This window comes from Pristiophorus japonicus, chromosome 22, assembly GCF_044704955.1.
Source record: "Pristiophorus japonicus isolate sPriJap1 chromosome 22, sPriJap1.hap1, whole genome shotgun sequence".
Lineage (NCBI taxonomy): Eukaryota > Metazoa > Chordata > Chondrichthyes > Pristiophoridae > Pristiophorus > Pristiophorus japonicus.
The window spans coordinates 28,824,632-28,843,096 of NC_091998.1; the positions used below are offsets into that span (position 1 = coordinate 28,824,632).

At 47.3% G+C, this 18,465-nt stretch overlaps 1 protein-coding gene across 1 annotated transcript in view; it reads right to left on the minus strand.

Annotated features, from left to right (window-relative positions):
* The window catches only part of opn4a (opsin 4a (melanopsin)), a 68,330-nt gene that overhangs the window by 22,147 nt on the left and 27,718 nt on the right, over positions 1–18,465 (minus strand). The window contains exons 5-7 of the mRNA XM_070865273.1: positions 12,633–12,804; positions 1,185–1,346; positions 853–960 (exon numbers count right to left, since the gene is read on the minus strand). Coding sequence (XP_070721374.1) covers positions 853–960; positions 1,185–1,346; positions 12,633–12,804 — 442 coding nt within the window. The remainder of the gene's footprint in view (positions 1–852; positions 961–1,184; positions 1,347–12,632; positions 12,805–18,465) is intronic.

The following is an 18,465-nucleotide window of genomic DNA, read 5'->3' on the forward strand; positions in this document are numbered from 1 at the left end:
ATTCTCTTTGGTTGGGATCTTGCTGAACCATTCTAATTACATTTCAAACAAATTAATTCTCTGGATGCAGGCATCGCTGGAAAGACCAGCGTTTATTGCCCATCCTTAGTTGCCCTGGAGATGGTGCTGGGTTGCCTTCTTGAACCACTGCAGTCGAGGCGGTTATTCTTTGTGCCACTTCAGAGGGCAGTTAAGAGTGGGACTGGAATCACATATACATAAGAAATAGGAGCAGGAGTGGGCCATTTGGCCCCTCGAGCCTGCTCCACCATTCAATAAGATCATGGCTGATCTGATCTTGGCCTCAACTCCACTTCCATGCCCGCTCCCCATAACCCTTGACTCCCTTATCTGTCTATCTCCACCTTAAATATATTCAATGACCCAGCTGCCACAGCTCTCTGGGGATGACAATTCCAAAGATTCGCGACCCTCTGCGGGAAGAAATTCCTCCTCATTTCCGTTTTAAATGGACGATCCCTTATTCTGAGACTATGCCCCCTAGTTCTAGATTCCTTCACGGGGGGAAACATCCTCTCTGCATCTACCCTGTTAAGCCCCCTCAGAATCTTATATGTTTCAATAAGATCACCTCTCATTCTTCTGAACTCCAATGAGTAGAGGAGTACAGGCCCAGACTGGGAACGGACGGAACTTTCCTTCGCCAATAGATTATTTTTTTTTAAACAATTTAAATTCTCAAACTGCTATGGTGGGATTTGAACTCACATTCTCTGGATTATTAATTCGGGATTGCTAGTCCAGTAACATAGCTACGACACTACCACACCCATTGGGCTCTGCTCAACCATCCCCACTGATTTACAAGGAATAATTAAACAGAAAACGTACCTGTACTTGGGATGAGTGATAGCGTAGATGATTGGGTTGTGAATGGCAGAGGCCTTAGCAATCACAGCGGGGACAGAATTCATGTAAGGTGTGAGGAAGCTTGCGTACCTATAAATACAGAGCTTAAATGAACATGTGCCACTCATAAAGATAGACAGCAGTCAAGGAATTTCACTTCCCGTTTGGGCCCTGGCTCCAGATTCACACCGCCAGTTAAACATTGGTGCGGAGCTGCAATCTCTTCAGACGGATGCTAAAGTTGTCGTGTAAGTGCACCCTTACAGAGTTCCAACAATTAGTAGGAAGAAAAACACAACAGTAAGTGTACATACCCAGCAAAAGCAGTGAGGGCCACTATGGAATATGGGGACCAGGAGATGACATAAAGCAAGATGACTATCAAAGCAATTTTGGCCATTTTCCACTCATTTGTTATCCTCTGATATCGTTTCTGGGATTCCTTGTTGGTGTTTCCTCCAATTTTCTCTATATCCCTGTTGAAAATAGGAATTAGTTTTTTTGAGTCAAATGCCACAAAGATCCAAAGTTTGAACAACAGTGGACCTGAAGGGATAGGCAAACGATAAATGTGACCTGCATTAGGTGTACGTATTCATAGAAAGAAAGACTTGCATTTATATAGCACCTTTCACGACCACTGACATTCCAAAGAGCTTTACAGCCAATGAAGTACTTTTGCAGTGTAATCACTGTTGTAATGTGGGAAACGCAGCAGTCAATTTGCATCCAGCAAGTTCCCACAAACAGCAATGTGATAATGACCAGATAATCTGTTTAGTAATGTTGATTGAGGGATAAATATTGGCAGGACACCGGGAATAACTCCCCTGCTCTTCTTTGAAATAGTGCCATGCAATCTTTTACAACCCCCCTGTGAGAACAGACGGAGCCTCTGAATGACGGCTCCTCCGAAAGTGCAGCGCTCCCTCAGCACTGCACTGGAGTGTCAGCCTAGATTTAAGTGCTCAAGTCCCTGGAGTGGGACTTGAACCCAAAGCCTTCTGACTCAGAGGCGAGTGTGCCATCCACTGAGCCACGGCTGACACATAGGTTGGAAAAAATATGACATGTGAATCAGACCATTTTTGAAGTCCACATTGATGGTCACCTAGACATATACAGGGTAAATTTGCAAGGCTCTATAGTGTTAATCACCCAAAATCAGGAGCATCATGAGTTGGGCCTCTGAACAATTGCTTATAATGTACTCCAGGAGCAGAGGGTATTGAAATTTACCCTCATATATAAAGATTAATGAACAATCATAGAATCATAGAATGGTTACAGCACAGAAGGAGGCCATTTGGCCCGTCGAGCCCATGCCAGCTCTCAGCAAGATCTCTTCAGCCAATCCCACTCTCCTGCCCTTTCCCCGTAGCCCTGCAAATTTTTGTCCTTCAGATACTTATCCAACTCCCTTTTGAAAAGCACGATTTAGTCTGCCTCCATCACCCTGTCAGGCACTGCATTCCAGATCCTAACCACTCGTTGCGTAAACATTTTTTTCCTCATGTCGCCTTTGGTTCTTTTGCCAATCACCTTAAATCTGTGTCCTCTGGTTCTCGACCCTTCCACCAATGGGAACAGTTTCTCTCTATCTACTCTGTCCAGACCTCACATGATTTTGAACACCTCGATCAAATCTCCTCTCACTCTTTTCTGATCGAAGGAGAACGACCTCAGCTTCTCCAGTCTACCGACGTAACTGAAGTCCTTCATCCCTGGAATCATTCTCGTAAATCATTTCTGCCCAGAATCAGACACAATACTCCAATTGAGGGCGAACCAGTGTTTTATACAGGTTCATCATAATTTCCACACTTTTGTACTCTATACCTCTATTTATGAAGCCCAGGATCCGGTAAGCTTTTATAACGGTTTTCTCAACCTGCCCTGCCACCTTCAACAGTTTATGCACATATACCCCCAGGTCTCTCTGAAGGAGATCATGAAATCTTTGCACCATATCTACGGGTGATACCAATATCGACTTAACACTGCCGCATGAATCCCACAAGTGACCTGAAAATGGAGCATGATAGCTCGCAGTAGAATTCAGTACAAATGAATGATGTGGACAAACGCTTGAGTTCTCTTTCAAGAAAAGGAACACTTAGAGATGAGAGTTGGAAATTGAATTGCAAATGAGTTGGAAGTCAAGCTAATGAGACTTAGAGTATTGGAATTGAATTAATAAGGTAGCAGTTGAATACTGTTAAGCAGAGTTTCCACTAATTGTGCCCATTTGCAACCCTTCGAGGAAGCTCTAAAAATTAAGCTGTTATTTAGGCACAAGGACACTAATAGGCACATTTCAAAAGCGTTTGAATATAATTTGTTTTTTACTTTACTAAGAATTTGACTGGATACCGGTGTAATTAATAAATGGTTCTAAATAGTTTTTTTTTAAAGTTATTTAAAATTGGGTTACTCACCAGTGGTGAACGAGACACTCGGATTAAAATGCTTATTATTTGTGATAAACCCATTTTTAGCTGTATTATTCAAACTGCACCAGGTTATCACTCAAGGAATATTTTTAAAGCAACATTATTTTTTAAAATTCTGTTTTAAAACTGTTGTGTATGCATGCCTGTTTACTGTGTGATGTCTGTAACACTGTTATGCAACACTAAATGTACCCTTACACTGTGCACACCTTGCCTGTACACCAGAGGGTGCTGTTGCTGGAGACCTAAGGGTTTACCTGCACACTGCAGGTAACCCAATATAAAAAGGAACACACAGCTTGTTGTCTGCACTCAGGAGCTGCAAATAAAGGACTGCAGGTCTGCACAGTTTAAGTACCATACCCTGCCTCGTGGAGTCATTACTAAAGGTGCCTACATACACTACAACTGGCGACGGGAATACGAGGTCACGAACCACACACTCAGCATGTCGAATCTCAGCAACTTTCAGCAATTTGCTGATGGGGAAGATTGGGACGCTTTTGTAGAAAGATTGGAACACCTAAGGAGACTGGCTACACCGTACGACTTTGGCGACCACCTAAATGAAGCACTAAGGGACTCTAAACCAACGAGAGCAGTGCACCGCATTGATACTTCTAAGGGCAGAAACGCTGCCCTGAGTCCCGCAACCCTGAGTCCGCCACATGGTGCAAACCGGCTAGCCCCGTGCTGGCGCTGTGGAAGAAACCACAGGGCCCACCAGTGCCGCTACAAAGACTATGCATGCAAAGAGAAAAGGCACCTTCAAAGGATGTGCAGAAAAAGCTTTACTCACCACGTCTCTGATGAGTTGGCTGATCACCGGGAAAAAGCTTTACTCACTGCGACACAGAGGAAGGTGAAGTTGTTCAACCCCTGGAAGAAAAGTATGAAACTCATACCTGCTCCACCGAAAGTTCTCCGTGGGCGATGAAAGTAGACGTCGACGGGGTCCCAGTTTCTATGGAGAGCGACACAGGGGCGAGCCAGTCTGTGATGAGCCAAGCGATCTTTGAAGAACTTTGGATGAATCCCGCCAATCGACCACAATGGCAGCCTGTCCAAGCGAAGCTGCTCCCAGGCCTCCGGGCTCCAGCAATCGACCTCGAACATGGATCCATCATAGCATCCAGAGATTCCACTGTCCAGCTCGACTGCCCACAGCACCCTGGCGAAATCTCCGAGACCGAGGATCCAAACTCCACTTTCTGGGCGGGGGCAGCACTCCAAGAGGTGAACATCGCTGAAAGAAATGGATTCCCAACATCCAGGATCGAACCTGTGGAAGAAAAGAGCACCACAGCATACCGCAGCAAGACCAGAAAATGGCTGCAGCACCAGCAGAACCTGTAATCAAAATGGCCTCCACCATGCCACGAGTGAACATGGAGAAGCATCATGTGACATCGAGCGGCCAATCGGATTTGAAGGCTTCCTTAAAGGAGACCGGTAACCAAAAAAAACTAAAGGGGAAGTTTCAATTATTTGAGTACATGGACTTTAAAGCTAAAGATGCAATAAAAGGGTGCAAGTATGAAAATGTATGCAATGTAACCATGAATTGTGATGCTGGTTTAACTAATGAGATGAATGCAGATGTCAGTAAGGTTAAGAACAAGTTCATTATGCTTAACAATAATGATAAAGAATGTGAAATGTCGAATGTAACCATGTCTGTTGAAACCAGGACACCCAAAAGTGATGCAAGTGCTAGAATGTATAATGCAGGCTCGACTATGTGTGATCAGAGCCAAGGTGTCATGTATACCGGTAAGACACTGCCAAAGGACATTGGGTCCTACAGGGACCATGCTGATGCAATGGAATCCTCCTGTGGGAGACCCCCAGGTCCAGCAGGCTATCTGACCATGTAGCCTGGACCTTTGGAACAAATGTGATGCCCCTTGCAGGACACATACAACCAGTGGGAGCAGACCCACCACAGGGACAGTGGTCAATGGGCAGCCCAGCCACCACCAATGGCAACCTGCATCAGATCAGCCCTATAACCCATGGCCACCAGGGCCAACACCAGGAGCAGCTTCCCTGGCAAACCCTGGGATTAGGTGACCCTCATCCCAATTAGTGGACAAGGAGCCCACCCAGTCTTGTGGCCCTGCCCACAACTACCCATATCACACCACCTACTGCCCTGATGGATCCCACAACAGTAACACCCACATGGTCTGTGTGTGAGCCAGCCTCAAGCACAGGGGTCACACCTGGCAACCACACAACCCTCACCACAACCTCCCATAGCCCACCACTGATCACCTCCCCTGGGCATGACAATAAGGATATGAAAAATGCTAAGGGGGGAGTATTGTTGTGTATGCATGCCTATTTACTGTGTGATGTCTGTAACACTGTTATGCAACACTAAATGTACCCTTACACTGTACACACCTTGCCTGTACACTAGAGGGTGCTGCTGCTGGAGACCCAGGGGTTGCCTGCACATGGCAGGTAACCCAGTATAAAAAGGAACACACAGCTTGTTGTCTGCACTCAGGAGCTACAAATAAAGGACTGCAGATCTGCACAGTTTAAGTGTCATACCCTGCCTCATGGAGTCATTACTAAAGGTGCCTACATATACTACAAAAACACTGCCCAATTGCGCTAGTTTGTGGTAGATTTTGCATTTGGAGATTGTAATGTATTTGCTTCATGGGTTCATAGTAACCCATTGCTATTAACAACTAGTTGGCTTATAAACAAAGGTTTAACAGTCACACTACACATTATCAGTTCATCCACCAGGCTCACAACTGCATGCCTCATCATGGATGACCTAGATCCAACTGGCTGGGGTATTATTGAGTCTTGTGAACATCACGTGACTTGGCTAAGCTACTCACAATGCAATAGCTCTACATACCTGTGAGCATACTCACAATGCATATATTACAGCGATATGCAAATGTATTTGAGCAGAAATTTGAGAGCGAAAAAAACACTTCTGAAAACTGCAATTTTGACCCCAAAGCGGAATCTCCAGGCTGAGCCCTGCACGCCTCAGTCCTGCACACTAAGGACCTTCCCCACCCCTTCTCAAATGTAATGGTAGAGTCCTACTGTGACAAAAATTATATTCTTTGTTTAGGTTTCAGTTTGGTAGCCTCCCTTTAAATCCAGTCATTGTCGAGAATTTAACATCTAAAGCTATCAAATCAATCCCAATATAGTGTTGCAAGTTTGGTTGATTACAGAGTTGAGTGAGCAAACTACATAACTCAAGTGTGAACAATGTTATGTGACTGGTTCAGTTTGTAGTTGACTGAATGTTTTTACATTTCAGGGGTCAGATATTCAAAATCCAGGATGTCCTGGTAATTCTTTGTCAGGATATTAAAAGACTGACTGCACTGTTTAAATTGGGATAGCGAGGAGGTAGCTCAGTGAGTTTGAACGTCAAACAAACAATTGAAACTTGAATTAACAAAGAATAGGGTGAGCTATAAACTGAGTTGCAAAAATTTGAAAACTAAATGCCGCCGCAGACGGTACTTTGGGCGGGATATTCATCGGCGAGGTCCCTCGAAGGTCGGCGGGTGGCAAATGAATGACATACGCCACCAATCTGGGCGGCAGCGGATAAAAAACTATCGGAAGACCTTCAGAGGACCCCATCCAGGTAAGTCGTTGTTGAAAAAAATAGATATAAAATTTTCACTTACCTTTTTTTCAGGATCTTCATACTCACTGTCGAGGACGACCAGCCTCCAGCCTGCGGTTCACCCCCATTCTGCTGCCAAGTCCCGCCGACTCCCGCCCACATGAACATGGGAGCTCGGCGGGCGGGAGCTCAGTTGCACCACTTGGCCGTCCGCTGACGTCAGCGGGTGCTTCCCGGCGGCTCTCCCCTCCCGCCCGCCCCAGGCCACGTCGAAAGTGGCACTGGGCGGTTCTTGCAGAGCAATGTACCGGTGGCAGTGGGCAGGAGCTGGCGGTGAGTTGATCAATTTCGGTCCCTAAGTGTCAATGATTTGAAAGCCGAGTTAATGAGTTGGGGGCCCAGTTCCAGAAAGTTAGTGTAAGTTGAGGAAATTTATGTTTATTAAAGTTAGGCACAGTCAGAAGTTAGGTTGGAGAAGCTGCAAATTGAATCGATGGAATTTGGATGTTTTGTTGGTCATGGGCATTCCAGAGAGAACAAAGAGAGTACAGATCCCAAAATAAATCCTGGAGCTGTTAAATAGTGAAATGCTGAGAATAACACCATAATTATTATTAACACTTTGGATCCCCTTGCCATTGGACCAAGACCTCACTCTGTCAAGCCCGTGTGGTAACTGATGTGCAACGGCCACCTCACGTTAAAATAATTCACACATAGGCATCTTCCACCCTTTAAAACGAAGTTTGGAACTTGGCCCGCATTGTTCTCATCAGTCACCTTCGAACTCATTTTAGTGTGGATGTAAAGTCCTGTCCCCTCAGTACAGATTCACACGAGGCATGTAGTGAAGTCAAGGTCACTCTGGACCTGCACCTTTATTTCACAGCTCTGGAATGCTGCACTTGCCTGAGACCTGTCCTTATATACCTGTCTCTTGCAAGTGCACCCCCGGTGGTAAGGTATGCTGGTGGTTACAGGTCATATCTTATTACAGTCATGTATAGCATGTTGGGATACAGTTATATATAATACTGTAAGATACATTAAGATACATGACATCACCCTCCCTCAAGGTCTAATTGTCTTTATAAGTTCAGTCTCTCAGGTGGTCTACGCTCTCGCGTGGAGCGTCTGAGTTGTGGTTCAGTTGTTTGCCTTGGTATCTGTTTTTCTTTGGGTGTGGTTGCTGGTATATCGCCTGGGCTGTCTGTTTCGATTGGTGTGATTGTTGTTGACTCGCCTGGGCTGTCTGTTGCCCTTTCCTCAGGTTGTTCCCTCTGTCTGTCCACCAGGTGTGGTGCGAGTTCCACATTGTAATCTGCCTCTGGTTCCGCAGTGCTGTTGGTAAATCTGCTTTTGACTTGGTCAACATGCCTCTGGCAGGTTTTGCCATTGTCCATTTGTACTACCAGTAGCCTGTTTCCTTCCTTGCCCGTTACTGTCCCTGCAAGACATTTGGGACCCCTGCCATAGTTTAGTACAAACACTTTGTCCCCTATCTCATTCCATCTCCCCCTCGAATTTCTGTCATGGTACTCAAGTCAGCTTACGGCGCTTTGCCTCAACGATTTCGTGCATGTCTGGGAGGGTTAATGAGAGCCTCATTTTTAAAGTCCTTTTCATCAACAGTTGTGCGGGGGGGATCCCAGTCAGTGAGTGCGGACGAGATCTGTATGCCAACAGCAGTCGCGACAGGCGACCCTGCAGCGTGGGACTTTAGATTTTAAGCATGCCTTGTTTAATGATTTGCACTGCTCTCTCCACCTGGCCGTTGGAGGCCGGCTTGAACGGTGCCGTCTTGATGTGATTTATGCCGTGGTTAATTATAAAGTCTTGGAATTCTGCGCTGGTGAAGCACGGACCATTGTCACTGACCAATATGTCAGGGATTCCGTGTGTTGCAAACATGGTTGCGAGGCTCTCCACAGTGGTGGAGGTTGTGCTCGAGTTTAAAATGGTGCATTCGATCCACTTTGAAAATGTATCTACAACTACGAGGAACATTTTGCCCATGAATGGGCCCGCATAGTCTACGTGCAACCGCGACCATGGTTTGGTAGGCCAGGGCCAGGGGCTCAGTGGAGCCTCCCTGGGGGTATTGCTGAGTTGGGCACAAATGGTACACCTTCGGACGCAGAGCTCCAAGTCCGCGTCAATACCAGGCCACCAGACCTGGGATCTGGCTATGGCCTTCATGAGAACGACCCCCGGGTGCTCGCGGTGGTGCTCCCGGACAAATGCCTCTCTGCCTCGCCGAGGCATGACTACTCGGCTGCCCCACATCAGGCAGTCTGCTTGTAGTGATAGCTCATGCATGCGCCTGTGAAAGGATTTTAATTCCTCGGGACAGGCATCGCGAGCCTCTGCCCAGTCACCAGTTAGAACACATCTTTTTACTAAGGATAACGTGGGGTCGCTGGCCGTCCAGGCTCTGATTTGGCAAGCCGTCATGGGTGAACCTGTGGACTCAAAGCCATTGATTGCCATGACTCTCTCTCAGTCCTATTCGTCAGACCCTTCCGTGGTCGCCAGGGGTAGCCTGCTGAGTGCGTCGGCACAGTTGTCTGTGCCTGGTCTGTGTCTTATGGTATAGTCGTAGGACGCCAGCATTAGTGCCCACCGTTGAATTCGCGCCGAGGCATTGGCGTTTATTGCCTTGCTCTCGGATAGGGGGGATGTGAGGGGCTTGTGGTCGGTTTCTAATGCGAACTTGGTCCCGAAAAGGTGTTGGTGCATCTTTTTGACACCGTACACGCACGCGAGCGCCTCCTTCTCTACCATTCCGTACCCGCGCTCCGCCCGCGAAAGTGACCTGGAGGCATAAGCTATGGGTTGTAATTTGCCCACAATATTGACATGTTGCAAAACGTACCCGACCCCATACGCTGACGCATCGCATGTGAGAACTAGCTTTTTACCTGGGTCAAAGAAAGTTAAAACACTGTTGGAACACAGAAGGTTGCGTGCCTTATTGAAGGCGCGTTCCTGGGCGTCCCCCCAAAACCAATTGCACCCCTTCCTGAGTAGCACGTGGAGAGGCTCCAGCAGCGTGCTTAAGTTCTGCATAAAGTTCCCAAAGTAATTGAGTAGCCCAAGAAACGCGTGCAGTTCTGAGACATTCCGGGGCCTGGGTACCAGGCGAATTGCTTCTGTTTTGGACTCTGTTGGGCGGATTCCATCAGCAGCAATCCTTCTGCCCAAAAATTCAACCTCGGGGGCGAGAAACAGGCACTTGGATTTCTTGACTCGTAGGCCTCCCCGATCCAACCGCTTTAGTACTTCCTCCAAATTACGGAGATGGGAGTCGGTGTCCCTGCCCGTGATATGTATGTCGTCTTGAAATACAACCGTCCCCGGGATGGACTTGAGCAGACTCTCCATGTTGCGCTGGAATATGGCAGCTGCCGACCTAATGCCGAATGGGCATCGATTGTACATGAAAAGGCCTCGATGTGTGTTGATTGTGGTGAGTAGCTTGGATTCCTCGGTCAATTCTTGCGTCATATACGCAGATGTGAGGTCTAATTTTGAGAAAAGTTTACTTCCAGCCAATGTGGCAAATAAGTCTTCCGCTCTGGGCAGTGGGTACTGGTCCTGTGGGGATACTCTGTTTATGGTAGATTTGTAGTCCCCACAGATTCGTACGGATCCATCAGGCTTCATGACTGGGACGATGGGACTTGCCCAGTCGCTAAATTCCACAGGTGATATAATGCCTTCCCGCAGAAGCCTGTCTAGTTCGTGTTCAATCTTTTCCGTCATCACATACGGTACAGCTCTGGCCTTGTGATGGACCGGTCTAGCATCCTGTGTGATGTAGATTTTGACTTTGGCCCCTTTGAAAGTGCCCACACCTGGCTGAAAGAGATGTTCAAATCGCTTTATAACTGTTGAGCAGGAGGTCCGTTCCTCTAATAACATGGCATGGACATCATCCCATTTCCAGTTTAGTTTTGCCAGCCAGCTTCTCCCCAGCAGTGCTGGGGGGTCTCCGGGGACAATCCACAGGGGAAGTCGGTTCACTGTCCCTTTGTGTGTGACAGAGAGCATGGCGCTGCTGAGGACTGGTACGATTTCTTTGGTATAGGTCATAGGTCCTTAGTGTGGTGTCGACCCTTGCGAGTTTTGGTCTGTCTCTTTTATGCGGCCACAGTTGTTCAAATTGTTGAGCGCCCATGAGAGATTGACTCGCTCCCGTATCCAGCTCCATATTGACAGATATCCCGTTGAGTAGGACCCTCATCATTATCGGAGGCATCCTGTTGTAGGAGCAGCGGCCATTGATCGTGTTGACCTGCTGTACATCGGTGTCCCGGGTACTGTCCCCACCATCTTCTGGTTCGCTTTCCGACCCATCCGATTCGTATACCAGCCGAGCTGCCGTTTTTTTGCACATGCGGGCCAAATGCCCTGTATATTCACAATTTCTGCAAACAGCCTGCTGAAATCGACAACCTCTTGATAAGTGCCCACCCCCACACCTCCAGCACAGACTGCTTGCAAAGAATGAGCTGCGTCTGGCTGATCTCTCTTGAGCTTCTCTCAATTTGTAGTTGATTGCTCGCATTGTGGGTTGATGAGGTGTGAACGGCCATTCCTGTGGCCCTTGATGGCTTCTGTTGCCACTGCTCACTGTCGAAAGCCTGTTCTGCCGGTTTTGCCTGTGTGTGGGGGTAGTAGCTTTTCTAATGCTGTGAACTCCTTGTTCCATTATTTCGTTAGTTGTCGTACCTGCATTGTAAATCAACCTCGTTTCTTCTTCCCCTACCAAGAATGTCTGTGCAACCAGTGCTGCTGCCTCTAAGGTCAGGTTCTTGGTCTCTATGAGCTTTCGGAATATGTCTGCGTGGCCTATTCCTTCAATGAAAAAGTCTCTCAACATTTCTCTCCTCAGTTCATCAGAGAACTCACATAAACTAGCCAACCTCCGAAGTTCCGCCACGAAGTCGGGTATGCTCTGGCCCACACAGCGTCTGTCATTGTAGAACCTGTGTCTGGCCATGTGCAGGCTGCTCGCTGGCTTCAGGTGGTCTCTTACCAGTGTGCTCAATTCTTCAAACGACTTGCTTGCTGGTTTCTCAGGTGCCAACAGATCCTTCATTAAAGCGTATGTTTTCGAGCCACAGCTGGTCAAGAGATGGGCTCTTCTCTTGTCTGCCTTATCGTTGCCTAACCAGTCTTTGGTTACAAAGCTTTGCTGGAGCCTTTCTATAAAGTCCTCCCAATTGTCTCCTGCATTGTACTTTTCATCTGATCCGTTTTTCGCCATTCTGTGGATTCTGTAATCCCGTAACCCGCCGCCACTGTAAAGTCCTGTCCCCTCAGTACAGAGTCACACGACGCATGTAGTGAAGTCAAGGTCACTCTGGACCTGCAGCTTTTATTTCACAGCTCTGGACTGCTGCACTTGCCTGAGACCTGTCTTTATATACCTGTCTCTTGCAAGTGCACCCCTGGTGGTAAGGTATGCTGGTGGTTACAGGTCATATCTTATTACAGTCATGTATAGCATGTTGGGATACAGTTATATATAATAATGTAAGATACATTAAGATACATGACAGTGGAAGCACGTCATCCCCGGCTCCGGGGGACTGCCCACGAAGAAGGACACTCTCCCAATGTGTGCGGAGTGCACAGGACGAAGTTGCTCATTACGGGACTCAATAGCAGGCAGACCTCACCTGTTGCTGGACAGTATGGCCCGGAAGATGAAGATGTAGCAGTAGATGATAATTCCCAAGGGAATGAAGAAGACAAAGCAGAAGAGCAGCATGGTGTAAGCCCGGACCGATGGGGTGAAGGTCATGTAGTCCCAGGTGCAGGAGGTCATCAACCCTTCGGGCACATAGGCACCTAGACATAACAAGCAAGGAGACACTGTGAGTAATCGGTCTTTCAGGCAAATATGGAAATGACGGAGCTGCCATTTTGAGGCATGTTTATGCTGAGTAGTAATGTCGGTATTGCTGTGCATCGAGCGGTCAGTATTGTCTACACAATGGCCAGTATTTTCCAGGGCCTACAGGTGCATATGCGCCCCGTAAGTTCTGGGTTTTCGCGAGCGAAGTGTATGCATGAAAACTCGGAACTTGCAAACCATCAAGAATCTTTGTTGGCGGAGCATAGCCATTCCCGGGAAGTGGACATTTACTGGTGGAGAATTGGGCTATTTGCCCCACTGATCATCATCATCATAGGCAGTCCCTCGGGGTCGAGGATGACTTGCTTCCACACACTAAAAATAAGTTCTCAGGTGGCTGATGAACTAATTTTAAACGGTGGAAGATGCCTGTGTGTGAATTCTTTTAACGTGGGTTGGCCTTTGCACACCAGCCACCACACGGGCTTGACGGAGCAAGGTCTTGGTCCATTGGCAAGGATTACCCAAGACGACTGGAGACCAGGCTCTGCCGCATGTGCCAATACACACACACAAACTCAAACATACTCCTACTGTCCTCCTCCCTTCCTTCTTCCCACAGGACCTCTCTCTATGTGAAATTCATTGTCCGCAATGTAAGCCTCACCACCTCACAGCCTCACTATTGGCCCATGCTGTGCCTTCCCTTGGTCTTGTCCACTCTGCTCCACCTCTGGGCTCCGACCTCTCCGCTCCTCCTTGCCTCGTCCATCCTCTCCTCTCCACTTCCAATGTCTGGACCTCGTCCGTCCCGATCTCCAGACCTCGCCCGTCCCAATCTCCGGACCTCGCCGGTCCCGATCTCCGGACCTCGCCGGTCCCGATCTCCGGACCTCGCCCGTCCCGATCTCGAGTCCTCGCCCGTCCCGATCTCCGGACCTCGCCCGTCCCGATCTCCGGACCTCGCCCATCCTGATCTCCGGACCTCCCTAGCCCGTCCCGATCTCCGGACCTCGCCTGTCCCGATCTCCGGTCCTCGCCCGTCCCGATCTCCGGACTGCGCCCGTCCCGATCTCCCTACTGCGCCCGTCCCGATCTCCGGTCCTCGCTCTCCCCAATGTCCGGACCTCGTCCGTCCCGATCTCAGGACCTCGCCCGTCCCGATCTCTGGTCCTCGCTCGTCCCGATCTCCGGACTGCGCCTGTCCCGATCTCCGGTCCTCGCCCTCCCCAATGTCCGGACCTCGCCCGTCCCGATCTCAGGATCTCGCCCGTCCCAATGATGTTAAATTAACATCGGCCTGAAGTTACTCAACTACTGCCCAGCATACGGCCTGCTTTTACCAGCGCAAGAGTTTAAATGAATATAAAAATTATTTAAAAATTATTTAAACATTTAAAACCAATAAAATAAGTTTGTTAATTTTAGTCACTAAATTTATTTTGCAAAAAATTACATTTTTGATTTAATGTTTAATTAAATTGTATTTTAACTCATTTTAAATATGTAATTTAAAAAAATGTATTTGGTATGTAAATGTGTTTTTTGTGACCCCCAATCATGCTTATGGGGATTCCATATGTAAACTGAATCCCCAGAAGCATGAATGGGGATTCCCTTTTTTGATTGGTTGGGCTGGCCCATGTGATTCCAGGGATGCTTGTGAACTGCCTGCATCCCAGAGATTCATGGGCCTTTCTGCAGGCCTACCCGTCGAGGCCCAGGAGCATGAGTCTCCGTGGATCCCCAGGCACCAAGCAGGCACGGATTTGATTTGCGGATCAGAGGAAGTTCCTCGCGGGAAGCCTCCGACTGCAAATTCAGGCCCATTCTGTCCTGCACCAACTTTAGAGCATACAAAGTTAACCATTGCCTTTCTGCAGGAATTCCAGTGTTTTACAGGAAAAACTATGTTGGATTTTATGAAGAAAAATTACAAAAACTGTGGAGCCATCTCAGTTCAGAACTTCTGTTTTTGTCTGATTCCAAAACGATTTACTCCTTTTTCTAGATGTAAAATGCTGCCACAACCACCTCACACGTGATGTTCACAGGCGAATGAAAGAGTTTATCAATTCACTGTTCAGTAAATTAGAATTATCGTAATTTCACTTCTATATGGCACTCTTACCATCCTTGGTACGATTTCACTTACGGCTGTACGGAAGAAAGCCTCGAAAATGATCAAGGAATATGAAAAAAGAATACAGGGGACAATTCCAGTTATGATCTTGATGCATTCTGAAAATTGCTGTGGTGTTGACGTCCATCAGAAATCGCACCATCTGTCTTTACTTTATATCTCACAGCCACTTTTTAAAAGTGTAGTCACTTGTGAACTGTGGCAGTTTGAGCACAGCAAGATCCCACAAACAACAATGAGATAAATGACCAGATATTCTGTTTTGGTGAAGTTGGTTGAGGGATAAGTGTTGATCAGTGCACTGAGAGAACTCCCCTGCTCTTTAAATAGCGCCATGAGAGATTTTATGTCCACCTGAGGGGGAAGACGGGGGTCTTGGTTTAATGTAAGATGACTCTCAGTTTTGTGTCCTCGTCTGCAACTTTGATCCCGTTGCTGCTGCCATGCTTTCCAACTATTTGTCTGAAACAAAGCTCTGGAGAAGTTGTAACTTCTTCCAGCTGAATGCCTGTAAAACCAAAGGCATCCATTTTGACTTCTGGCGGCACCTCCACCACCCTAGACTCCATCAACCTTCTTGGCTGCTGCTTCAAGCTTAGCCTGGAAGTGCAAAACCTTGTCATCCTGCTTGAGCCTGAGTTAAGCATCCGACCCACATCCAATCTGCTCCCAAGGCTGCTCTTCTCTAGCTCTGTAATATTGTCCGCCTCTGGCCCCAACTCTCCCCACCGCTGCCAAGACTGCAGTCTGTAATTTCATCATCTCACGGATCAATTTCTCTTCTTGGCAGTCTCTCTATCTTTACCCTCCACGAGACACAACTCCTCAGGCACCAGCCTGCGTCTCAATTCCCATTCCCTCTGCTCCACCATTAGCGATAGTTGCTTCAGCTGTATGTCCGGGTTTTCTGGAACTTCTCAAAATCCTTCCACCTCACCACCTCGCTTTCTCCTTTCTCTTTAAGCATGCCGTTATTCACTCTCCCTGCCTCCTGTTTGCCCGATAGTTTGGTCTCCACCTCTCTTGTAAACTGCACGGAGACATTGCTCTGTATGTGAGCAGCACTACGGAAATGCAAGTTGTTGTTGTTACTTTAGATCTGATTTTCATATCTCACACCCCGGACTTAAAAAAAAATGCATTGGTGTGTCGTACATCAGAAAATGAGTAGGCCCATTAGTGATACCGCTGACGATAGATTGATCTGCTAACATTCACAGCCTGGGCCCATAGAAGAAGAATAGCTGCTTGAGCGACACACAAGAGGATAGTTACTTGGGGCACCTGTGCAATGTTACCCCAGCAACAGGAGCTCCCTCCAGAGAAATTATGATAATTGGAGCAAAAAAAAAACATGAATTTATTTTAAATAAGTGGTGTGAATAGAATGTGTGACAACCATCATTGAACTATGGTAAGTCATATTAACAGTGATCCTTGTATCCAAGTAGAATAACATAGCCTCTGCCATTTTATCCATCCATCAACATGTCTATTTATCCATCTGTTTGTCTATCCATTAATCAATTCATCCATCTTTCCATCCATCCATCCATCTATCTATTTATATAATATTAAAAAAATACCTCAACACTCCAGATGGTGCAAGTGGTCTATTGGAAATTTTTGTACCACACTTAATGCTGGAACCAGAATTGCTCCGTTTTTTATTTGACATTTGACCTTCCCACAAAAATGGCATGGCTCTGACCAGCAGCCTAACCTCGAACTGATGCCACCAATTGTATCGTGTCGTCTCAAAAACCCCTAGCAGTGGAATGATACTTTCTTTTACATGGTATAATATGCATGTCCATTTAACATAGGAGGCCGGGGTGCGGGAGGAGAGAAAATCAAGGATTTGATTGTCTCCATGCAGGCTGGATTCTACTCCAAAAGGTGAAAGGTCAGTGTTCTAAGTTTCAAAATTTCACTCCGGTTAAGGCAGCGATTCTCAGACCAGAGTTCGGAGTTTCTCGCAAGGCCTCATATTCTTGTTTTCCTTCTTTATTCTTTTAGTACCAATATATATATTTATGGACGTGGAGATATATCAAATACTTTGATGTTTTGGTGTACAATATTTCCAAGGGTTTGAGGCAATCGCTGCCCTCCAATATATATATTTTTAATACTTTTAAATAGACTGAAACGCTTTATGAATGAGGCTTTGAAGTGGGACCAGCAGATATGTAACATGGGTGATCCACTGGATTGTGTTTCTGCTGAAGGCCAGTGTAGTAGGTGCTCCACCTGCACTTAGAAATACAAGTGACCTAAACCAACAGTATTAAAATGTCCTTAAAACACGATCACAGCTGTGTGATTCAGGCACCTTCTGTGCTGTATCATTCTATGTATCTATGGATAAGCATTTCCCCACCTCGTCTGTCTAAAGGAGGGCGCACCCCCCCATCCCTCCCCCCACCACCCCTCCACCACCCCTCCCCCACCCCCTCCCACCCCCTCCCACCCCCACACCTCTCCCCCTCCCCCCACCACTCTCCCCCCTCCCCCACCCTTCCCCCCACCATTCTCCCCACCCCTCCCCCACCACTCTCCCCTTCCCCCCAATCCCTCCCCCCACCACTCTCCCCCTTCCCCCCACCCCCTCCCCACACCTCTCCCCCCCTCCCCCCACCACTCTCCCCCCACCCCTCCCCCGCAGCTCTGCCACCGGGGATCTGTTCAAGGATCACTCTTTTTGTTCCGACGCACATTTGTCTATTTATTTTTCCTTACTTTAAATGCTCAACCAGATGTTGGCTCAGCAAATAGTTGCCTCTTGGGTTTCAGAGAGGCACAAAGTTTCATTATTGTGCAGCAAATCACTGTGTCAAATCCATGTCAGCTGACCGACGATGACCCACTTTAGGGTTAATCATACAATGGTAGGTTTCTTTTGCCATATTCACAGGAGCTGTTGTCTGACACTTGCACTTTGTAACAACCACTGGGACATTGCACTCACTCGAAGATCGATGAATAGACCAGGCTCGGCTGTAATGGCCTCATGATTGAACAGACGGCCAACTCTCAATGTCTTGGGGCTGGGTTCTATTTCCTGGTTAAATATTTACATGAACACAATTCACCTCTGTGTCAGAGGTTGCAGGATCAAGCCCATCTCCAGGAACTTGAGCACATAATCTAGGCTGACATGTCAGTGCAGTACTGAGGGAGTGCGACATTGTTAGAGGTTCTATTTTTGGATGATATCTTAAACTCAGGCCCCCTCTGCCTGTTCAGGTAGCTGTAAAAGACTGTTCAAGGAAGAGCAGGAAGTTGCCCTGGTCAAAACCTAGCCTTTAACTATCACCGCCAAAACAGATTAACTGATCATTTATCTCATTGCTGTTTATGGAACCTTGCTGTGCACAAAATGGCAGCTGTGCTCGCCTGCGTAACAAGTGACTACACTTCAAAATAATACATTGGCCGAGAAGCGTTTTGGGATATCCTAAGGAAATGAAAGGTACCATGTAAATGCAAGATTTCCCCTTTAACTTAA